Here is a 23,949-nt window from a genome sequence, read left to right on the forward strand (position 1 = left end):
ATTTTTAAAAGAATGGAGCTCAAAAGACTGAATATGTTTATTTTATAATCTTGCAAATCAAAGTGATAGAATAATTCTCTATCTATGATCCCGTTTGGTACTATTTTTTTTAAATGTATTTTTATGTCTCTTTTTTTCAATCATACATTCTTAATTCAATAATATTCAAATAAATCAAAAAAATTTCTTTATTTTTTAATCACACATTTTCCATCAATTTACTATTTAAAAATATATTTTTATATAAAAATATTTCCCAAACATCCTCTCAATTTCTCGCTCTCTCTCTCTCTCTCTCTCTTCCTCCTTCTCTTATAGATTTACAGGGAAAGGTTGAACCCCAACCTTTACAATATTTATACAGGGATAGGTGCCTCTTAGTACTACAATTCACTCACCAGTCTCGCCTTCACCCACGACATTGTTTATCGTTTAGCATATCTATTATATATATCATACAAAAACAGACGGATCGTGTCAAGGCAACTGCTAGTTTGTGCACCACCGTACACGGCGATGGGAGTTTTGCGCCACCGCCACCAATGTACTATCTCTTTTGCTACAATAGCTTTTCTTCTACTTACTTCAGCTTCAGCTTTTGGCATCAACCCTACTCGTCAATTCAGTAAGTAGATTCAAATCTCTGTTACATGTAATTAACTAAGCCCTTTTACTGTGTTAATATATTTCTTTTTTTTTTCTTGGTTTTGGAGGGAGGAAGATCAAACAGGAGGTGGTGGAGCGAGTTCTCCCCCGGCGGCGACTCGGTGGCCCAGGATCATCGCCACCTACCTGTAGATCCAAGTGTGGAAAGTGTTTACCATGTAAACCAGTTCACGTTCCAATTCACCCAGGAGTCAGTATGCCATTAGAGTATTATCCAGAAGCTTGGCGTTGCAAGTGTGGCAACAAGCTCTTCATGCCTTAGCACCCCAAATACAGTGTAGTACATTGTTAGATAGCGAATTGTTCAGTTTTTAGACAGACTTTCACTGTTTAACTGATATGGTATGAATTTTCTTAAAATTTACAATTGGGAATATGGGAATGCAATTTTTTTAGGGTAGACTCTCGAGAGGGATTCCTGTATTAATTCTAGGTCAAAATATATTTTTCTCCCTCCTCCCTATTTTCTATTTTCTTTGGCAGAATTTACCATTTGCATTAGTGCAGGTGATATATAGGGATACAACATAAATAATAGTCGCAAAGAAACAAGTTCTTTTGTTATACACAACATTTCTGTACGTTTTATCCAACCTTGTATTTCGAAATGCCTACTCCCATAAATGAGGGGCCCTACGCTACCAGGGCTGACTTTATCGGGCTTCTACAGGCTATGACTCGGTGGGTCAGCCATTTTTGTTACAATTTTTTAATATAAGAGGTTCAGGCATGAGATCCACCTCATTGTGAGGAACCTGTAAAAGATCTGGTAAATTGACCCTAGTAGATCAGCATTTTCCTTGTATATTACGGGTTAGTTGGATAGAATGTCGTACTTGTGAACAGAAAAAAAGAATTCAACTTTCTGATCAGACGGTGTTAAATATTGTAGTCATTCAGTTTTTATACTAAATGCAAAAAAAAAAAAAAGAAAAAAAAAAGTCAAAAAATTTATGGTTAAAATGTGGATCGATGCAACCTCCTTTGTGACGATGCATCCTTGCCAAGTTTCTTCGGGAATAGTGATGCTATGTGACAAAACATGAGTTGACAAGATTTATATCATTCATATCGAAATTAAATTTTGAAATCAAAACAAATCAACGGCCTAAATCTTGTCAATACTTATTTTGTCAATAAATTTTGTCCACCTACTTTGTTTAAATAGATTAATTGCTCGAGAAAGTTGCGACGGTTCCATATAACATTTTTAAATGTGCTTGTTAAGATTTTCGTCCGTGAAAATTTATGGCTCCACCGCTGCTATTATACAATATTGACTGGGGCCATTCTTCAGCAAACATAAGTCAGTATGCCCATTTCCAGGCCACACATAAAAAATCCTTTTTTCTCGAATATTTGAATTTGGAAAATGGTAAGCTTTATAAAAGCAATAAAGAGAAATTATATGAAGTGATGTGTGATTTGACATTGTTGTTAGCTTTACCAGTGACTTAATTATTTGGATTTATATTTTAATTTTTAATTTATTTTTTTTATAAAAAGATAAAAGTTCAAGGTTGAAGCCCATTGGGCTATTTCTTATTCTTTGTTTTCTTAATTAAAGCCCAATAGTCATAACGTACCAAATAGGGAAGGGAAATCGAAAAGAAGCGACAATCTTCTCCGGCGGTTATTTGTGACTTCCAGCAGCTGTCCGGGCTACTTGACGATCTGAATCCGGAAACAGTTTATAAACTCTTATTTTATTTTATATTCCTTTCAGGTGTGTCTTTCATTTTTCCTTTTTATCTCTTGTTGTACAGTGTCTGATTTTTGTTCTACCCAATCCATTTTTTTGAGTATTGGGCTTTCCAATTGACCCAGCCCAAGAGAAAATTTAGAAGTGGACCTAACCTTTCATCCCCTCTCTCTCGCTCGACGCGACTACGGCTATCTGCGACTCTCAGCTCCCAAAGTCTCTGCCTGCTAGCCTGTCGTACGGTACCAACACTCAGGTCTCAGGGTCAGGGCACCATCGTCCATCGGCAGAAGAAGAAGGTATTGTGAGTGCTGAATGATTTCTTAGAACTTGCGTCTGATTCCTTTTTTTTTTTTTTTTCCTTCCTTTACGAAATCTGTAATAAGTTTCCTTCTTGTTTTGGGCATTTGTTGGTCATAAAAGAAGTGCATTTGATTGAAATAAAAATTTGATGAATTCATTAACTACTCTAGAAAAGCTAATATAAAGGGAGAAGTTGAAATGGGTTGCGATGAGATGTGGGGTAGAGGAAGACAAGGCTAATACGAATAAAATTCAGATTGCAGCAAAGAAGAGGTTTTTTGAACGCAAAATTTTATGTACCGGCCCTTTCAAATATTTTCACCTAAAATCCTATTATTTCATATTCAAACTATTGATCACAATTCCTCGATAGCGGGATCTTGTTTGTGGCCATATACGGTTAAAATCTCAGTTGAATCACTAGCAATTCCGTTTTTAACCATGGAGAATCTAGACCATTATCTTCTTGTCTTACCTATAGTTTTTGAAGGTCTGTTCTAATTTTAGTGGAAAAGGCTCAGGAAATGATAGTTTTGCATTCTAATATATGTTTTTGTCTCTGCATTTTGTTTGACTGCAGCTTATGAATCTTTAAACCAATTTGCATGATATCTTTCAATTTTATTTTATTATGATGTTCTACATTTCATTCAGCTGATCTGAACTTTTATTTCATTGCATTTTGAATTTGAGGTGCTTTGGTGGCAGACTGATAAGTAATGTGGTTTATTTTGACGGTTGGAAATGGAGATAAAGAGGTGGAACTCATGGGATTTATTTGAATTTTTTAATCTAAAAGTTGAGAAAAAGGTACAAACTTTATATGAAACAATGTTTCCTCACATATAATGTAATACACAGTTTTCGGTAAATTAATTGATGTTTTAATCTCAACCCCTGGGAAAACATGATTTAGAGACTGCTTACCCTTAGCTCTAGTGCGCTTAATAACTATTTTTATCTCCATCTCCCTATGGTTTCAACATATAATTATCTCCTCAAGGACAATGCTTTCTAAACAAGTGCACCTAGGGTCAGGAAATTTTATATATTAATGAAGGACTATGAAAATATAATCAAATTATTATGGTTTAACATTGCTATGTGGCATGTTGATAATCATACTTTTCATGATGAAAATTACCGTTTCACGGTTTACTTATTTTTCACACTTGTGTTTTTATCTTTTGTGCTTCTTTTTGTTTGATTGTAAACTAATAACCTTGTTTGGTGATGTCAATATTAGGGAAAACTTGTTAATGGTTTGTGTTATTTGTTTTGGTTTTTGCAAAAGACTTCTAATTCTTGAATGTTATGTCACCTAAATTTATTTTACGTAAGTTTTACATTAAAATATTGATTAGCTCTTTACAAAGTATTCCTATCATCCTTGATTGGCTTTCTCTTGATTTTAATTTTTACTTGCATTTCATGTGATTATAAGCTGAATGTCATCAGATTTGATCATAAATTAAGAGTGGCAATTTATGTGGTTGAGGCATACATTTTGGTTTGCTTTAAATGTTCCAGTTCATTAAAATAGGTTAAAAGTTGATAGGTGGATTAGAATTAACATAGTTTGATACTTTTTTAAGGGAATTGGTTCACTAGATCTTTCACTACATGTAGTGATGGTTTTTTACACAGTTTGATAAGAATTGTTTTGCTGTCCATGTGAAAATTTTATGTGTAGGTTTTTGACATGGTTTATTATTATATATTGATGATAGTTAAGCATGATTTCTCTATTGTTTATCTTAGCCCCCGTTTGGCCCCCATTTTTCCAAATTAAAATGAGTGGAATAGTAATTTTTTGGAGAATGGGTGGTTGAAAATGAAGGAAAAGTTTTCGATTTACGTGAAATATTATTTTATGGAAGATTATGTGATTGAAAATAAGAAAGAAAAAAATGAAATTTAATTCAATGGGGGCTTAAAGTCCTGCCTTGATTAAAGTCTGCCCACACCGCACAATATTCCTAGCTCTGCCCCGTAAAATTGTAGAAGGTGTCGCTTGAAGACCAGAGCTATTAACATTGGCCCACTGTTCGCCTCTACAATTTTGAGACAAGAATTTTCAAGTTGATGTGATGATATCTTTTTCATAGACATGGTCAAAGCCTTATTAGTTCTAATTGTGTTTCGTATTCTCATTGTTCTTAATAATATATGGTTTGTGAATCCATCATTAGAGTTCTTGTTGATAAACTTTCGGTGCATATAATTTTGTATTTTCTCAATTTAATTTGTTGGAAAAGAATTGTATGGGAAACAGAATTTTCAGTTTCCATTTTTGTTTGGTAGATTATGGTGTATTTTACAATTATTGCGTAATTACTTGCCATGTTTATTTTATGGGATATGAGGAATGTACCTTGTATAATGGAGGACTCTTAAAATTTGCAGGTAATTTACACCAACATCCTTGCCTGTGACCATTCAAACTACTTTTATGTAAATTTAAATATCAACTGTATCGACCAGCCCACGGCAATGAAGATGTATGTTATCTCACACAATGCAGATTCCAATCTTTTTAGCACTTTTGTTGATGATTGCTGCCTTATGATGCCTAAATGACTCACTGAATTTGTATGCCTCTTGCTGATGGGTATTCTGCAGACTCCAATCGAATGCTGGTGTACTTACTAATTGTGAAGTGCTTGAGCTTTTAAGATCCAGAGGGGCAGGGAAAGATCCTACACGTGCTATAGCTGCCGTGGCACCATCTGAATTCAAGGTTGGAGCTTTTCATTCTTGATTTACATCTCCTCATCAAGTAAAGTAGAGAGTTTTATTCAGGGCTAATACGTTTTAGTTTGGTGCAGGTTTATGATTATTTAGAGCAAACTGTTGCATCCAAGCAAACAATAGAAATCATCCATAAGTTTGTGGAAGATTGTAAGAAGTACGACCTCACTAATGGTGAGATGCTTAATATTGTCAACATTAGGCCTTCATCTGCAGTTGAGATAGACCCGGTAATTGCTGTCAAACTATTAATATTATGCTCTTACTTGGATAAATGTTGTGAATTCATTATTGAGATGTTAGTGTTAGATTTTATCTTCATTCAAGATCATTGAACATTTCGAATTTAAGAACTCTCAAGATGCTGATTAAACGCACTTTAAGAGTGCACAGTGTAGATGTTGCATGTTGTATGTTAGAAATAGAATGATCTCTTTAGCGACCATCTGGCTATCAACATTTATATTAATCAAAAGGAAATGTGGTAAAGGTATGATGGGAGTAATATCTAAGTTCTATGCAGGCTGCTAGATTTGTTATGATGCCAAGAAATAACAATGAATTTAGCAGAGCTTTGAGAGGCTATACACTTTCATTTTGCCGTTTACATTCCATTTGGATCTTTTGCAAATCTCAAATAGGAAGTGGGGAAATGTCAATTCAAGAGTCTTGAACTATATATCGATTGGGAAAATCTTCATCTATTATGCCTCAGATCTGCTTGCAAGTGCAAGCCGTCCCCTTCTCACTTGCAAATTTATTTGTATATGTATTTTCTATTGTTTGGTCCTATACTTGCAGATCATACAAGATTGGAACTCAATTGCAAATTCATTTGTAATTTTTTTTTTTTCTATATTTTGGTTACTTGCAGATCATACAAGATTGTGACTCCCGCATGGGAGATAGAATCGACGAGTTTCTAGAGTCTGTGGTGCAGGTTTTGCCTCCACATCCATCACAGTTGGAGTTTGATGAGGACAATGGCGAGGACAAAGAAGCTCCTGGTGATCAACAAATGGAGGATGAGCCCCAAAACAAGCTGACATGTTGAATATAAAGTCAGCTCATAGTTTCAATATAAAACCATTTTTTGGCTTTAATTTCAGTTTTGCTTGATTCTCAGAATTCTTGTTTGTTTGATGAAAACTTCTAATACGAACATGTAGATGACATCTACATGTGTACGAGTGTAAAATTTTCTAGTGTTAAATGGTTGGACAACAGTCCCAACACGTTCTTTGATTCGAGATACAATGGTTTAATATAACTAACATAGTTTTGCAAGATTTCTTTATGCTTTTGTGCCAACATTTAGTATTTACTGTTTATAGCCTTGAATGATGAAGAATCATGATTCTGAAGACGGGGGAGTATTTCATCCGTGCAATGTATTGCAAAAAATTTTACTGTAACACAACATATCAATGAGCTGCCAGAAATGCCCAGAGCTCTAAGTGACTAGGAGAGATTTTTGTCATGGATTTATCTACTTGTACGTTATGGCATCATAATGTACCTCCCTAGGAGGGGTGCCGGGTGCCATAATGTACAGCTGGCATCTCCCTATTAGAGGGGTCAGGAGGGTGACACTTGTACATTATGGATGCTATAATGTACACCTAGCATCCTCCGATTGTCATTCCAACACAATTTCAGTTGCTAAGGTTTTTTCTTTTCCACCTTGAAACTAACAAATAGACAAAAAAATCCTGTACTTCAAGAATTTACAGTAGCTGATCTCAATCATGAAAGCACAATAATAGCCCATACCATGCATCAGTCTTCAATCAAATACTGACAATACAATAACTCATCCCAAACAAAGATTTTAGTTTGAAAACAGCCCAAATCAAATCACAAAAAAGGACATCCCACTTGCAGTTTGTACTTTCTACAGTTTAAAAAGCTTCCTTGAATTGTAATGACTTCCAAACTCCTACCCACTCCGAGGATAAGCAAGTGAACTTGGACGCATCCATCTGCTTGGATATAAACGAGACAAAATTGCCATTGGGTACAATGTTCATTGTAACCATGAATTACAAACTCCTTGCCTTGGCTCCAATTAGCTGTCCATTGACGGAGTCCGATCAGAGTCAAAGAGAGCACTTTTTTGCATCTATTCTGCGTGCTTGAATAGGAGAGGAAGAATTTCATGCACACTGATGTCTAAACCAACAGGATCCCTGAAGACAAAAATGAGGGACTTTCAGGCCTACAATAACAATGGAAAAATGTTCCACTTTCTTAATTTAGTACGGGTAAAAACGGGTGGGCAATGCTATTTCCTTAAATAATTTCATAGCCTTGGATAGTTATTCAACATGCGTACATTGCTTGTACCTTTCACAAGTGTGTGTGAGAGAGAGAGAGAGAGACCTGCATAAGATTTGCCCCTTTTCAGTAGAACTGGGGACGAACCACAATCTCCGTAATGAAGGTGATTCAAATTGGATAAAGAAACCATCATGCTGTCCGTGCTTCCATTTCCTTGATCCTTGACCTTTCCATACCTGCATTTACAGAGAGGTTATTAGATAATAGATCAATTAAGGTAGAAACCGTACTTCAGTTTTGAACGTACAAAAATCTTGAAGGAAAGCAAACTAAATAACGACAAATACAGGTTCTTAGTGATTTGTACAGCAGGACAGAAAGGAAGAAGTTTTCAATGAAGAGAAGAATGCTGTCGGTCCAAATATGAACTTTTGAATCATGATATTACTACTCATCCCAAAACCTGTCTACAAATGACAATGACAATGGCAATAACCATTCGTGCATTTTATTTCACCATACGGATACATGTAATTGGTTAAAAGAAGAGAGGCAAATGTAGAGAGTGGAGGATGTATTCTTGACTTTAAAATGCTGAATTTCAAAATGGAACAGTTGAAAATATAAAGCACTAAGTGGAAGAGAAACATTACCTGAGGGTAGGATATTATACTTTTTGGTGCCACTAAACATGCAGCTTGAGAGAAAGAATCTTGAGCATACTGTCTAAGGAATGAGACACAACTGCTGTGAGTATGGGGTGATTCAAATGCCTGGCATAATTAAGGAAACTGGAGAGTTAATTTATGTATTCATAGATGCTAAAATGGACATATATATTAAACAAAAAACAATTTACTTTTTACTGATTCAGACGACTACATGGACAAGACCAATGTTTCAGATAACCCATAGTAAAACATGAAGACAAAAAATAAGTAAAACTATCACAAAAAGTTTAGTACCTTATCAATATTAACAGCAGGAGCATATTTCTCAGTGTCTGTTTTTTCCTTGTCGAGGAGAAAATGAACTCTAGGGTCTACTTTAGAAGTTTCATGCCATGATTTTACAGCTGTCTCCATAGTTTCTACAAGGAAAGAGAAGATATCTTTCCAACACTCTTCTCTTCCATACTTCTCAGACTGCATAAAGAAAAATTCATTCAGTTGATATTATCAAGAGAATGTTGTGAGTAGGGAAAGACCTAAATGTTAAATATATTGATGACTAAATTTAAATGTACTCATGAGCTTAAGTTGTTAGATGAGATGGTCAACAATATAAATCATAAACAAACATCAAATACGAGCTGAGTATAACAAAACAACATATAAGGGGCAGATGATGTCTCTTCTCTCACTCACCAATTCAAATTTCACTGTATCCAAATGTTTTGCCATATCAACATTCGATCTCATATTTTCCACTTCTTGAGCTCGCTTTTTATCTTTCGACAATTGCATTAGCCTCTTGATTTTTTTTGATACCTCTGAACTTTGTGGATTGTACTTCAAGGCTATCTGGAAAGTAGCTAAGGCCTACATCATTAAACTAGGATTCAGTATTTCAGGCATGTTTTGCCAGGAATTCTTTGACACATGTTGATGAATAACATATACATACATCATCATATCTTTCCATGGCTTCTAAGACACATCCTTTCCTGAAATAGCCCTGCAACAGCAGCAGTCAGTAGCATTCCATAATGAGATGTCCAGAGTTCGAGAAACATTTTACGAGTGAACATACCTTTTCCCAGTCAGGTTTCAAATTGACTGTTGTCTCTGCATCAGTAAGCGCTTTGTTCAGTTTAACCAAATGCAGAAATGCTGCTGCACGATTGCTGGTATAGAGCAAAATCGCAAAAGATAATTCATTGTCAAATTCCCACACAATGGATTAAATGTAAAAAAGCACTAGCCAACATAATTTAAAGCTGCAGGTTCTCCAGCTTAAGTACCAATTTGCAATCAACATTTTGATATTTGAAGAATTAAATCACAAGAAGAAAATGAAAACTGATGTCCAAAGACAACACTCACAAAGACATGTAGAAGGTATTGACTAAAGAAACAAAAAAAGTGGAAGCCCTAACATGATGCAGATTGAGTTTTGTCCATCGATTTTTCAGATTACGCAATAATAGTATTTTCAATCAATATTGCCGAGGTGATAAACAACATCATAATCTCATTCTGATATTTTCCAGATTAACATGATTTTAAAAATCAAGTCAAGTCGTTCAATTAAAATGGGCTTTAGTGCATTATTATTTTTCTTCAACTAATTCTCTGGAAAAGAGATGATGACAGACTTATGTTATATGCAGTTAAATGCATTTACTTTGACAGGTTTTCAACATCTAAAATAGACATCATGCTCCTTCCAAAACGGATCTAAACCAGCTGATTTTCATTAAACCACTTTACATATCATTTCAATCATCCATCTATTTGTCCTCCTCTCATCTACCGTGTTTTCATTACACCACTTTAACTATCCTTACACTCATTTTCTAGCCTCATATTCATACTTGCAGGTACGTGTTAATTCTTAAAGTTAATCTAAATTTCCTCTTTTCGAGCACCATCACAAGCTCTATGATTAGTGTGACAAGCAAAGATTTATATACACAATTTATTAAATGAACCAGAGTGAAATCCCAAATCCATTAAAGACAAACCTCCTTGCGCACTCCGAGCATTCTTATTGTACTGACTCACAATAGTTCCAGTAGAGCAACGATAAAACTAGTATAAACTTTAGCAAAAGAACAATGAAGAGATAAATAAAGAAAAAACTTCCTTTGCCAAGTAAAAATTTTCAAAATTTTTTGGAAAAAATGGATCTTCAAGTAATAAAATGAACTCTTGAAGTTTACAAAGTAAAAATTCAATATTGAAGTAGAAATTAGAACCATATCAACACAAACAGGAAAAAAAAATTATATACTAAATGAATAAACAGTGAATATAATCTGGAATCCAAAGTTCCATTATTGAACAAAATATTCAACCTTGAAGCAACAAGATCCAATCTTTAGACACAACCTAGTCGCCACAATCAACAAGACAAAAGCACAACGTAAAGTATATATAAAAACGCGTGTATTTAAACCTGTAAAGAGTGGGATTGGAAGGGTCTTGTTTAATGGCCTGAGTATAAAGAGCTGCAGCTTTCAGATAATTCCCAGATTTGAAGAATTCATTGCCTTGATCTTTCAGCGATACTTCGTCTGACTTTTCCTGTGATTCTGCCATGACTTTGCACTTTCTGATTTGAATCTTTAGTTCTTAAGATTATTATTACTCTTGGCTGTTTTAGGGTTTCTTCGAGATTTTGCTTCTGGGTTATGTTTCACTGATTCCCTCATTTTAATAGCAGGCTTTATAGTTTAGGGAAAATTTCACTTTCAGTCCCCAACATGTGTTCTTCTTTACGCTTTGAGCCCCAACTTTTTTTTCTTGCTTCAAAAGGCCTTTAAATTTTCCGTCCAAAAACTCGGCTACTTGACACCAAAAGCCAAAACTCGGTATTGGAAAATGGGATGGCGCTGTCTGGGACGAAGATTAAAGAATCTCTATATATCATCTCGTTTAAATATTTACTTTTTCAAATACGATTAAAATTCAAATTTCTACAAATATAATACAATATAAAATCAAGATTGGTTCGGTATTCGGAGAATTCAAGGCGGGACTATGCTCCCTATCCCAGTCCCATTTATTATGCAGAAAAGGGATTCACGATTCCAATAAATGTGAGGAAATGTAGGTCAAGTCGAAAAATTTGGTCATCCCTAATGAGTGACAACTTAAACACGAGATGTAAGTAGTGTGATTGTGATGGTAAAGTTGAGAATACAAAGCCCTTGTTTGAGCCACATTATTGGAATGAAAATGCAGTTTTAAATAGTGTATTGATGGAAAATGTGTAGTTAAAAATAAGAAAAATTTTGAATTTACGTGTAATATTATTTTATTGAAGAATATGTGATTGAAATGATATCAAATTACTGTTTAAGAATGTATTTTTTTTTTTAAATGTAGCTCAAACAAGACCAAAGAAAGAATTTTTTTTTTGTTAAGATGGTGTTTGATGGGGGGATTAAAACTAAATTTTTTATTAAATTGAAACAAAAGTTTTTGAAATGTGTGATTGAAAAGTTATGGGATTCATAAATGATATAATTAATATTAATTGTTTGATTTTGACTTAAATTAAAATTAGATTTTAATCTAAACCAAATAGGCTCTTAATCAAATTTTAAATACTGTTCAATTTGTTTAACAAACAAAATGCTCCACATTACTTTATGCGCTTTAAGCCTGGCCAAACAGGTTTTTCTTATCACTTTTAGCCCTCGTTTGATAGAAATATTTCGCTCCACAAAATCAATTTTATAATCATTATTTGACTATTTCAACTATTATTTTTGACTTTTTCACTCACAAATGAGACCCGTTTTTCTTTCTAACGTTTAAAAAATCAATACTCATAATCATTATCGAACGGTCCTCAATGTTGTGGGTTTTGCTGAAGTAGGTCCTTTCCCTTTATCTTTTTCCTAATGTTGTATACAACAACTTCCCTGTACACATGTTCAGCCCAACAAGTGACGAGACTTCTTGTTGAACCAGTAGGCCCATCAACAAGACGATGTCGTATGACCAACCACACTCTATATAAACAGTCTGTTAACCTAGGGTTTCGTAGAGCACGTTTTAGTATCAGCGCGCCGCCGATTTGCAGCAGGTCCGCCACCGCAACCATGGCCGTCGGGTATAGTCCATCTCACAGCCAGCATTTATGGATTTATCTCTGAAATACCATATTTTTATATGAAGTTTCTGCTTTTGATTTTCACGTTAACATTGTTTCATGTATTCTGATGTGATACAGGAAGAACAAGAGGATCTCGAAGGGGAAGAAAGGAGGGAAGAAGAAAGCGTGAGCACTTTTAATTACTGTATTATGTATTATTTAAATTTTCATTCATACAGGTTTTTCTTGAGATTTTTGTTTTTCCTGTAATTTTTATGCCTGTATGTATCCGATTGTTATTCATATAGAGTTGATCCGTTTGCAAAGAAGGATTGGTATGATATCAAAGCCCCATCAGTTTTCAATACCAGAAACATTGGCAAAACCCTAGTTACTCGTACTCAGGGTACCAAGGTTAATTTTCTTTCTTTAAATTATATTCGTTTTACTGGAGCATTGATATTTGACTCATGCTAATGTGATGTTAAAATTGATTGACGAATTGGTTTAGCCATTGAAACGCAACGTCTCTGATTTGGCTTTTGTAAAGTTGTAATCTTTCCCCAGGATCTAGCATTGTCTGCTATCCAGAAGGTGTAGTGAGTTTTATTTTATTTTAGGTTTCATCTTCTGTCAAAGGACACAGATACACTGTTTCCGTTGGATTATGTTCCCATTCCTAGTAATTGTTAGTTCCTCCTGAATGATTTAAGATCCGGAAACTGTTGATTTTTCTTCAAGATTTAAGATTTATCACACAGCAAGGATACTTCTAATTTCCAAGTTACCAAACTTTGAGTTAGTTGCTCATACTAAGTTAGTCAATGATTCTGAGATACATCTGTGTTGGGATTGCAATTCGAGTCACAAGCTTTTGGCTTAAAAGAACTTTGACATTTTCTAGTACTTAAAGTGAAAATCATTAAGAAGTAACTACTGTGAAAAAGAAAAATAAATGATGTCATTCTATGTTTCTAACCTAGAAGTAGATAATTATTTGAAAGCTTCTGCTACAGAATTCATTTTTACCGTACAATTGCTTTAACATCATTGTTTTGCAAACTATATTTGATGCAATTACTCAAACTACTTGCATTGTTTCCTCTATTAGATTGCTTCAGAAGGGCTCAAGCATCGTGTTTTTGAAGTATCTTTGGCTGATCTTCAAGGTGATGAAGACCACTCCTTCCGGAAGATCCGATTGAGAGCTGAGGATGTTCAGGGAAAGAATGTTCTCACCAACTTCTGGGTATGATAATAGCCGAAGCATTTGGTTGTTCCCATTCTGTGTTTTATGCAGAAGTTTCTTATCTGTTCTGTTTTTATCTATTATTGCAGGGTATGAACTTCACTACTGATAAATTGAGGTCACTTGTAAGGAAATGGCAATCCCTGATTGAGGCTCATGTTGATGTCAAGACTACGGACAACTATACTCTGAGGATGTTCTGCATTGGCTTCACTAAAAAGCGTGCAAACCAGCAAAAGAGGACATGCTATGCACAATCAAGCCAGATTCGCCAAGTAAATTGCATTATTCTGAGATCCTCTATGTTTATGTTACACTTTTATACTCTATATAGATAGCATCATTAGTGTAGTAGTGTTCTTATTAAGAAAATGCTTTATTTTATGTTATTTCCGACTGTTTTAATCACCGAGTTCTGTTTTTGTTAGATACGCCGTAAGATGAGGGAGATCATGGTAAACCAGGCACAATCCTGTGATCTCAAGGATTTGGTTCAGAAGTTTATTCCTGAATCGATTGGGAAAGAGATTGAGAAAGCAACCTCAAGCATTTATCCTCTGCAGAATGTGTATATCCGGAAGGTTAAAATATTGAAAGCTCCCAAATTTGACCTTGGCAAGTTGATGGAGGCAAGTGTTTAGTTTTTCATTCTCATCACTAGCTTATGCTTTAGCAGATACTCTATTTAGTATTTAATCATGTCAATCAGGGGCGGATCCAGATACTTCGGATTGTGGGGTCAAAAATAATTTTTTTTTCGAACAACGTATCATTAACGAAAATAAAGTCATAGGATTAATGGATTGGAGTGGATAATTAATTGGAATTTGGAACCCCAAACCCAAATAACCGTTTCAGCAGCAGAAAATTAAAAAAAAAAAAAAAAAAAAAAAAACTGTGGGGTCATTTGACCCCATGTGGGTCCGCCCCTGATGTCAATGTACTTTTTGACTTCCCCCATTGCCGGCTGTGGCTCATTTTGGATAACTCAATCCACCCATGTTTACCATCATGAAGTGCTGAATTGTACCCTTTTTGGATGCAGTGTCATGCGATGTAATAATGCCAAATTGTATTTTTTAACTTAATATGCCATGGTTGTGTAGGTTCATGGTGATTACAGTGAAGATGTTGGTGTGAAGTTGGACAGGCCTGCTGAGGAGCCAATGGTCGAGGCAACTGAAGTAGTTGGTGCCTGAATGGATGCCTGTTACGCCTTCTGTCAGCAGGTTTTGCTTGACAGACACAAGAATATGAAGTACTTCATATTTTGTTTTTTTGAAGTAATTTAGGAAGAACTTTTATGCTGAAAAGAGAGAATACTGTAGTACTCAGCTACTAGAAAACATGATATCCCATGTATTTTGAGTTACCGTGTTGATTTCTTTTTGCGGAATTCTAATCTTTTTTTTACTATTTGATTTACGTGGTTATGATCTGTTGGGGTTTATTCCCCTTCTGTTGGTTCTCGCTCTTGATGTTTTTCTTGAATGCCTTTCGACATGTGGTGGCACTTCTGAAAATATAAGATGTTCTGTTTGTAATATCTGGTGAATTGCTCAGTCTTGATAGTTCTTTTGAACCTGTAGAGAAAATGTTGTCGAGCTGTGCTTCTGAGAATAGAGCCTTTGAGAAGGCCATGGTTGTGGATCATGATTGATTGTTGGTCCTTGCAGCTCCGGTGGACAAAGATCAGTCTCTTATCTTAACTAATAAAAGGAAAGATATTTGGAACGCGAGGGTCTAAATTTTTGCTATTGAACCCATTTCATGCATTTTCAATAGCCATCATTCTTGGTGATTATCGTGGCCAACTTTGAAATGCCCTACCATCTGGTGGGGTCGGTCTTCAATATGTTTCAACAGTTGAACTTGTTTGTTAATATTTTCATTAGTTCTGTTAGCAGTTTCCTCGGCTTCTTATATCAGCTGTGCTCGATAGTCTTGAAATCAATATCCTTGGCCACAGCTCTTTCTGTTCATTATAAATTTGCTTCTTGAGTTCAGCAATGTTGCCTGAAAACTTTCTAATTTCTGGGGGATGGAGACAAATCTGCTTCTAAAAAATTGTTAAGACAGTCTGGTGTTTGAAGTAGTTCCAGGTAGAACTTTCAGTCGATGCACTTTCTTCTACGTGTCACTGTTACAAACAGAATGGTTGAACTCATAATGCTAACCATGTGGAACTGTGATTTATATTGGTCATGGCTACGAATAGATTGGTCGAACTATTAAAAATGTCATTCGATCATTAAAACAAAACAGAGTTGGGTGCCACAGTAAAGTATGCAAGTTTTGTGAACTCCAATGAATTCCCCATCCCACCCCCTAGCAAAACCACCTTTGTTTTTGAATGTTCTTCACATCGACCTTATGGGGGAATATTAGACAATGGCCGGGCATTATAAGATCTATGTCAACACCTACAAGCGCTCCAAAGTGGATGATAAAAGAAGCCCGTGGGACATCATTGCTTAGCAAGATTAAGAAGGTTGCACTTATTAGGACTGTCTACTACATTTGGTTTGCACATAATAGGAAGATTATTGAAGGCCTTTCACTCAACTTGGATTGTATTGTAAGACGGATCAAGACGCACGTATACAAAGTTATGTTTTTTTTTGTATCTGGATGTCTTGATCCATTTCGAGTCCTTAGCGTTGGATCACTGACTTTTTATGCACTTTACTTTTTTTGTACTTCTTGAGTATGCCCGAAGTAATTGTATGTGATATTGGTTTTTGTTTGCTTGGGGATGCCTAGTGTATTTGTATATGAAAAATTTACATTTATCGACAAAAAAAAAAAAAAAAAACCACCACCTCTGTTTGTTAACACCCATGAACCCAAGGAGAGACATTTTGTTGCAAAATGACATGCTTTTTGTGAAAAATATCAATTCAAATGGATGGTTTTTTGAGCTATTGTATCAAATGGTATTGAACATGTTACTAATCTCTTTCCAGGAAAGAAATAAGATATTTTTTTGCTAAATCGTGCTCAATTTCAAGAAACATTTAAGATGGATCTATAACAAATAGAAGTAATTTCTTGCTGATTCAAGGATAGGCATTCTCAATGTTCTAACGTTTACACCAAATATAGACCGTGATATCACTCTCGTGACCTACAAAATATAAATATCTAGTCAATTGTCATGTCATGCATTTTGTGCAATACATCAATTACAAGATTGTCGTATTGACCTCAAAAAGTTCGTTACATCTTTCGATCAACAAAACATCCATTACTCTACAAAATAATAATAATAATAATAATAAATTTAGTCCGGCCACCCACAAGAGGGGAGGCGACTATTCCCATTCTGAAAGAAAAAAGTATCAAAACAAGTGAGAAGATGAAAATAGATTATAGCATGCTGTCACATTATAATCACCTTGTCATGTCGTTGTCCATTGTCACGTCCCGTCACAATTAGACTATAACAGTTTGTTGGTCCATGCTTGGCTAGATTTTTGAGGTTGACTCAAGAATCGATTCGTCATATAACCTCAGACCAGGTAAGAGGTCTTCAAAAAGAGTGCCGATTATTATGCGCCCATAGCCCTTCCGCCATGTGGAGAGTGTAACAAAATGCAACCTCATAAACTCACAGGCAGCTGTGGTGTGGACTCCTTCATAAGTTTCCAAGCAACTTTCATAATTTTACCACGTCAGGAATAGCTCACTCTTTATCATAATTTCATGGGAAACACTTTTGCGTAGTGTTATAAATGTACATTTTACACACTACGTGTTACATTAGGGCAATAAAATTTATTTTTTGTCATATAAAATTACAAATGTGTCATAAAAAATAGTAAAATAGATCACAATATCCATAATTAGAAATAACAAATGATATATTTATGGAAGGGGGTGACATAAAATATATGGCTGCCACTGTCATTTTACCTCCATGTAATTTAAGCAACAGTAGAATTTGCAATAGCAGAACATGTAACTCTCAACCATTACTCATATCAGTTTTTAAATGTATATATTATGAAGAAAACTTGGACATTGTATATAGTCAATCATAGATTGGCTTTTATGTAACATGGTGTTTTCGATAGCTAATAAACATAGTTATTTATTACAAAAACATGGACGACGATACAAGGTCGAAGAGTAATATCGACAAATATAAAAATAAAAGAACATAATCAGTATAACTACTTTAAACATTGAAAGAACTTCCTTCAAGATTCACTGGGGAGAAGACTGTCAATGATTGGGGGTGAGGGAAGGAAAAGACGGAATAGATTGAAGTATTAACTTACGGCTGCTTCTCATACTGGGAGACGTCCCTACGCTGTGAGGAGGCGAGACCCTCTTACTGTTGGGAGACGATGTCTTGATGCAACTGTTAGGTGACGAAGCTTGGAGAAAATCGGGCATTTCATCTTCAAGAACAGTTTCAAGATGCTTATCAAACCTCGTTGAAGATTGGAAAAGGCCTGGTTTCCCAAACCCATGACTGGCGTACAAACCAGAAGAGGAGCTAATAGAAGGAAAAGAAGGTCTAGGCAGTTTGTTCTTCGAGGAGAATGGATGCTGGATGGTTTGTCTAATAGAACAAGAACATTAATTGAAACAACTATATTTATTAACCACCTTAGCAATTGGAAACGAAGATGTATAATTTTTACCTTCCTAGAGATAAAGGTGTTGCAGGAGGAACAGAATCAAGATTCTGCTCCAGATCATTCTGGATTGCGGATTTCTCTATTCCCTTCTCGGTTGTGTATGTTTCATCTTCTTCAAATTCAGCTTCTGTGCCTGATAAACAAAAGCCTAAGTCAGAAAGGAAAATAAAATTTCAAAACATAATACCGAGACTTGTAAAACCACACCCACCGTCCTTTCGACCAAATGCATTCTTACACCCTTCACATCTGCAGTTAATGGAGCATCCAACACCACCCTTCAATAGAAAGATTTTCCGTTAGCTTACAGACTAAAGAAAAGCCTGCAAAATCAGAACAGATGAAAAGAAACCTGATAGCATTCACAATATTTCTTCAGGCAACCAGATTTTTTGCAATTGCATCCTCTCTTATGTCGAGCTGAAGCAGGAGTTTTGCTGGACTCATCCTGCAATGAATAACTAAACAGAATATTTAAATGCGCTTAAGCGCAGAACTTAAGTCTAGAATTCACTGACTAACCCTGGCTTCAGATAGATAATCCGAGCTCCTAATCACTTTGGGAGCAAAAGCAAGAGGATTTCTGGATTCAATCTGTTTACGAGTTGCAAGGACAGTGTCCTCATGGACAGGCTTGTTGAAGCAATCTATACACGCACATGGCTCCACACAGTAGACACCAGCAGCAAAACATTCACAGTAACTGCATTAAGAAAATTTAATTGATTAAAAGCATTGTCAGAAGCTACAAACAGGCTTCCATCCGCATAATGAAGTTTCTGAAGCTGATTCTAGGTTTTCCTGAACAACGAAAAGTGCCCAATGCAGGGCACTTAACCTAACCAAAGTTGATGACAGCAAACGAAAAACTCTTGAATGATGGGGGGAAGAGAGAAGAAGATCTAACCATCAAAATTCAAGCATATCAAGAATTTCACATTTAATGGATCACTATCGATTTAACAAGCAGAACTAAAAGCAGTAGGCAAGCCAAAATTTGACGTATAGCTATTTCAATTCACCAAACATGACTATAATAACACCAAATAACAAATAGACTTCTTAAGACTAACAACAAGGAAATAACAAGACTTGGAGCTCACGAGAGTCCAATTACTATTCAATAAGGCCCATAAAGTATGATAGCTTAAACCCACGGGAACTCTTAGACAAAATACAAAGAACAAGTCCAATCATAATGTGTACATTTGTGTCATTGCGAGACACAGAAAATAAAGAACTTACAGTTTCAAGCATTTTGATTTCTTGCAGTTACATCGCTTACAGGCTTCACCATCTCCTGCTTGATCCAACCTACGTCTGAGAATTTAATACATGTTATACATCTGGAAAAGGCTAAATGCAAAGGAAAGCTATATTTACAGTAAAGAAGACATGCCTCTTCTTCTTTGGACTACTCTGATTGAACTCTTCATTGATCATATATCCAGATGCCTGGCAAGCATCTTCCGCAAGAACACCATTTTCAACGGCACAAATTTCTCTTTCTGAGTTAACAACCAAAGTATTATTTAACAACTCTTGACCAGTGCTCAGAGGTTGAAAATTGGCATTTGGGCTGGGACCGATCAATAGTCTTCCAGAACCTAAAGCTTCATGCTTGACAAATTTGTAGTCCTTTGGAGTTGTTGCTAGAGCATTTAGATGCAAACCAATGCCAGGTAAAACGCATTTTGAAGAATCATTTCCAGTCTTTGTAGGGAGTAACTGATCGTTGCTGTTAGGCGTATTGCCATCGGATTGCAGAAATGCAGAATAATCAGAAACTGAATTCTCTTCAAAACGTTTTTGGCGAGATCCCACCATCTCAAATACCAGACAACGTCTTCTCATGCCACGGTACAAACCAGAAACAGGCTACAAAGACAATGAAAATTACTTTGTAAAGAGAATTTGGTAAGTCATCTCAAAACCATACAGAAATCTCATGTACATACACATGCAAAATGCAAACATATACATACATTCGCGTTCTTCACAAATTACACGTCATTATATACAAATGGTAGTGTAGTGTCTATCTTGCTGAAATGAACTGCAATTCTAACCTCATTATCCACTTCCTCAATAGGAATTCTCAAAGAAGAACCAGAAATTATATCATGGGTTTCAGCAATTTCCTTCAGCTCATTCCCTTCACCAGGTTGAGTACATAGATTTTCTGTTTCGTCTTCCTCTTCAGCTTTTTCGCCAGAACCAGCTCCACAGAAAGAATACGTATTCTGCATGTCATTGCTAATACTCGGGTATAAACCTTTTCCAGGGCCAACTGATTTCTTGAAAGACTCTGTATCATTTGGTGATTCAAAAATTAATTGATCTGGATCATCAGAAATCAAACTCTTCCAATCACATCCTGTGGCTTCTTTATTTTGATCAATTTGGCTTACCCTATCAAGATCTACTTCACTTCCAAATAACCCCCTCTGGGATGATTCTTGTGCAAACGGAATAAGTGCAGACGAAGTGCAAGCATATTCAGCCATGTGTTTGGTTTTAAGGCCGCAGCTAGGTTTTAAGCTGGAGCCAGGACTACAGCAATCATAATTGAAGTTCTGTTCAAACTCGACATCAAGCTTCGAACATTCGAAAGATGGCTCATCAGCTACTTGACCAATAGAATTCGGTTGATCAAAATTTGTCCGATGCTCAACTAATTCATAACTGGCACCGATAGTCTCCTTACTTGTATCGACTATACTAGCATCGTCAGAAGCAAACTCAGGTTTTGATGGATCTGGGAGCTGATGCCTGGAAAGAGACAAAAAAGTACGCTTGTAGTAGATGCTACCAAGGTGACACAAATTATATTTACAGGGAATCATCAATAATTAGTTACCTCCTGAGAAATCTCGATTCCTTTAGTGAACTAAGGTGGGGGGAACTGAAAACAGATGGAAGGGATGCAAAACTAAGAGCATTGATCGTGTGAGTGATGTGTATGGACTTAACTGGCTTGATTGGGGAAAGATTATTGAGAAAATTAAAGACGGGAGAGTCCTGCATGGAAGTGGAAAACCAGTCATTAATTAAAGAGCAAAAAGGCAGAAAAAAAAAAGAATTCAACAGTAAAACCCACAACTTATATACCAAAAGAGCAATTTTATGGTGGATTAATATGTAAAACCTAGATATTTATGAAGTAAAAAACAAGCAACAATTTTCATACATGTAGGTTCTAAACTCATAATTTCTACATTGATGAATGATGAGCACTTTCACAAGATAAAGAGTGAATATAGCTCAATAAACAAGTAATTCAAAGGCCTGCATAGTGAATTCAAAAGGTACAAAGAAATTTAAAAAGATTGACAAATGAGCTCCAATTCTTCACCCGCGCTCAACTGGTGCACAAGGGACTGTTATAGTCTCCAGATACAAATAAATAAAGAAAAGAAAGATGACTTATTATGATTCACTTAGAATAAGTCCCCGAACAACATCATTACATAGCAAGTTTTAATTTTGCAAAAATCATTAATTAGAACTTTCTATTTGAATACCGATGTGAAAAAGGCCCAGGAAAGCGTATACACCATAAAACTCAATGGTTTAAGAATTTTATTGAGAACAAGTTCCTCAAATCCTATAGGGAAGCAAAAATTTCGAAGAAGAAGAAAAATTGACAAAATAGGTGCAAATTATGACGACATGCAGTAAGAATACAGAATTCATTCCCCCAAAAAGATTTCTTGGAAACAATAATCCAAAACAAACCAAAAAACGAAGTCAAAGATTAACAGGCAAACCCACAATTTGAAGGCCGGTCGTAAAGGAGAAATTTGCAATTCAATTCAGTAGTAATTCATAGCAATTGAAAGAAAACCTCAAAAAAAACACATTCACCAAATTGCTGAAACCCAAATTCCAAATCTGTTCCAGCGACAAAAAAGAACAATCAACCAAAAATCAAATAAAAAAAGATCCAAAAATAAGAGGAAGGTTTTTGGTAAAAATTGTGAAAACCCCACTTCTCAAAGTTTATTTTTCCCAGTGACCAAGAACCAACAATCTAGATCAACCCTAAAAAGACATCTTTGATAGAACCACTCAAAGCCCTACTTACCAAGACAATTTCAAGAAGACAAACCCCAGAAATACGAGATCAAGTAAGAAAGAGGTCAAAAGAACTTTTTTTAACTAAAATTTCTCAAAACCAGCCTCTAAAATCCCAACACCAACAAATCCAAGGTAAATTAACAAAAATAAAAACCCATAACACAAAAAGGGAAATGAAGAAGATAAAGATGAAAACTTTGGGTTCCAAGAATCAAATTGTACCTCGAATTTGTCAATGGATGCTGTGATTTGGCTATTCTTACTCCTCTCTGGAGTGTCCATCACCAATACCGATCTCCCCTTTGCACTCTCGACACAACTCGCCTTCTCCTCCACTCTATTTCCCTTCACTGAACTGTCAACAGCCCCTTCATCTCTCTTTTGTCTCCATATATGTATGCAGCCGTTTATCAGCTGCTCATGGACCTGTTATCTGGATAATACTCTCACAAACATAAACTTTATTTTCCCTCTCTCAAGTGCGGAAAAAACAAGAAATGGTATCAAGATAGATGTAAATGAAATTCAATAATAAGCGGGAAACAAAGTCAGTGAGTGTGTAGTGAGAGTATAGTGAGAGAAAGCCATGGAGTCTTCTCGTGCTGAGTCTGCTGACAAAAATAAATAAATAATATATCAGACCCCACACATGCACCAAAACACACCGCTGTTTTTACAGTGAGATTTATAATACAAATGAGAGGGAAAACCAAGATAAAATAATCATTCCTTTTCAATAATTATCTTTAATCCTCCATTAATTCTTCTTAATCGTGTTTATCGGCTATTAATTATGAGCAAATACTAATTGACTTTGTCAGCCAAGGTCATTTCAGTTCCAAGAATTTCTACACAGTTTTGCTTTTAAATTTCGGTTACTATATTTTGTGGCCGTTATCTTTGGCAGTAATTTTCAGTTTTATTTGGGATATATGTCTTCAGTTATTGAAAGTTAATTTTCATTTAAGAAAATAATCTTGGACTTTAAATACTAATCAATCCCTCTTTATTGCTCGTTATCTGTTAATCATGAACATTTTACTCTCTCTCCATTTTTTTTTTTTTTTTTGAGTTCTTGGCTCTTATTGCAACAATTTTATTTATGTATTTTTGTACTTGTATATAAAAAGATAGACATGATTCTTACAATAATATCTAATGATGCGAACGAAAAAGAAGAGAGATTAATTATTTGAACGATCTATGATCATATGATTTTATTACGGAAATGAATATTATTCTAAAAAATATTGAATAAATTAACATTAGGTAACAAAAAATTTGTATTACAGTTTAGATTTGCTCTTCAGTCTTTGCACGAACCTTTTTTGGGGTATTTCAGTGTTTAAACAATGATTATTTGATTGATTGTGTTTTACTAATTACTTTGTTAGGCAAGTCTATAATCTATCTTAATAATTAGTGTAATTATCATTTAGTAAATGGAAAATCATTAAACCTGTCTTCATATACATCATGCAACATTTGTTAAAAAAAAAAAA

At 35.3% G+C, this 23,949-nt stretch overlaps 5 protein-coding genes across 7 annotated transcripts; 3 read left to right on the plus strand and 2 right to left on the minus strand.

The window, feature by feature from the left end:
- Window positions 1-314: 314 nt before the first annotated feature.
- On the plus strand, window positions 315-1,129 carry LOC111391498 (EPIDERMAL PATTERNING FACTOR-like protein 4). Its single transcript, XM_023016731.1, has 2 exons — window positions 315-625; window positions 714-1,129. The coding sequence occupies exons 1-2, from the start codon at window positions 517-519 to the stop codon at window positions 926-928; spliced, it is 324 nt and encodes a 107-aa protein (XP_022872499.1). The 5' UTR covers window positions 315-516; the 3' UTR covers window positions 929-1,129.
- A 1,134-nt stretch (window positions 1,130-2,263) lies between these two features.
- On the plus strand, window positions 2,264-6,711 carry LOC111391496 (DNA-directed RNA polymerase III subunit rpc9-like). 3 transcript variants are annotated; one of them, XM_023016727.1, is made up of 6 exons: window positions 2,264-2,392; window positions 2,494-2,667; window positions 5,078-5,172; window positions 5,294-5,411; window positions 5,500-5,652; window positions 6,297-6,711. In XM_023016727.1, exons 3-6 carry the CDS (start codon window positions 5,165-5,167, stop codon window positions 6,474-6,476), a joined length of 459 nt encoding a protein of 152 aa, XP_022872495.1. In that variant the 5' UTR covers window positions 2,264-2,392; window positions 2,494-2,667; window positions 5,078-5,164; the 3' UTR covers window positions 6,477-6,711. The 3 variants fall into 3 exon arrangements, with proteins under 3 accessions (XP_022872495.1, XP_022872496.1, XP_022872494.1); XM_023016728.1 differs by having other exon boundaries at window positions 2,276-2,672; XM_023016726.1 differs by having other exon boundaries at window positions 2,276-2,667.
- A 409-nt stretch (window positions 6,712-7,120) lies between these two features.
- Window positions 7,121-11,067, minus strand: LOC111391489 (serine/threonine-protein phosphatase 5). The gene is made up of 8 exons (XM_023016720.1): window positions 10,823-11,067; window positions 9,455-9,548; window positions 9,329-9,379; window positions 9,070-9,243; window positions 8,668-8,847; window positions 8,356-8,475; window positions 7,805-7,938; window positions 7,121-7,611 (listed from the first exon to the last, which is right to left on the minus strand). The coding sequence occupies exons 1-8, from the start codon at window positions 10,963-10,965 to the stop codon at window positions 7,545-7,547; spliced, it is 963 nt and encodes a 320-aa protein (XP_022872488.1). The 5' UTR covers window positions 10,966-11,067; the 3' UTR covers window positions 7,121-7,544.
- Window positions 11,068-12,344: 1,277 nt separating this feature from the next.
- LOC111391484 (40S ribosomal protein S3a-like) lies at window positions 12,345-15,177 on the plus strand. Its single transcript, XM_023016715.1, has 7 exons — window positions 12,345-12,487; window positions 12,608-12,655; window positions 12,778-12,883; window positions 13,581-13,718; window positions 13,808-13,993; window positions 14,147-14,347; window positions 14,825-15,177. The coding sequence occupies exons 1-7, from the start codon at window positions 12,372-12,374 to the stop codon at window positions 14,915-14,917; spliced, it is 888 nt and encodes a 295-aa protein (XP_022872483.1). The 5' UTR covers window positions 12,345-12,371; the 3' UTR covers window positions 14,918-15,177.
- Window positions 15,178-17,695: 2,518 nt separating this feature from the next.
- Window positions 17,696-23,055, minus strand: LOC111391486 (protein tesmin/TSO1-like CXC 2). The gene is made up of 10 exons (XM_023016717.1): window positions 22,670-23,055; window positions 21,228-21,388; window positions 20,437-21,139; window positions 19,767-20,245; window positions 19,613-19,687; window positions 18,890-19,070; window positions 18,720-18,815; window positions 18,579-18,645; window positions 18,371-18,500; window positions 17,696-18,288 (listed from the first exon to the last, which is right to left on the minus strand). The coding sequence occupies exons 1-10, from the start codon at window positions 22,727-22,729 to the stop codon at window positions 17,946-17,948; spliced, it is 2,295 nt and encodes a 764-aa protein (XP_022872485.1). The 5' UTR covers window positions 22,730-23,055; the 3' UTR covers window positions 17,696-17,945.
- Window positions 23,056-23,949: the final 894 nt, after the last annotated feature.

Source organism: Olea europaea, unplaced genomic scaffold (assembly GCF_002742605.1).
Source record: "Olea europaea var. sylvestris unplaced genomic scaffold, O_europaea_v1 scaffold797, whole genome shotgun sequence".
Classification (NCBI taxonomy): domain Eukaryota; kingdom Viridiplantae; phylum Streptophyta; class Magnoliopsida; order Lamiales; family Oleaceae; genus Olea; species Olea europaea.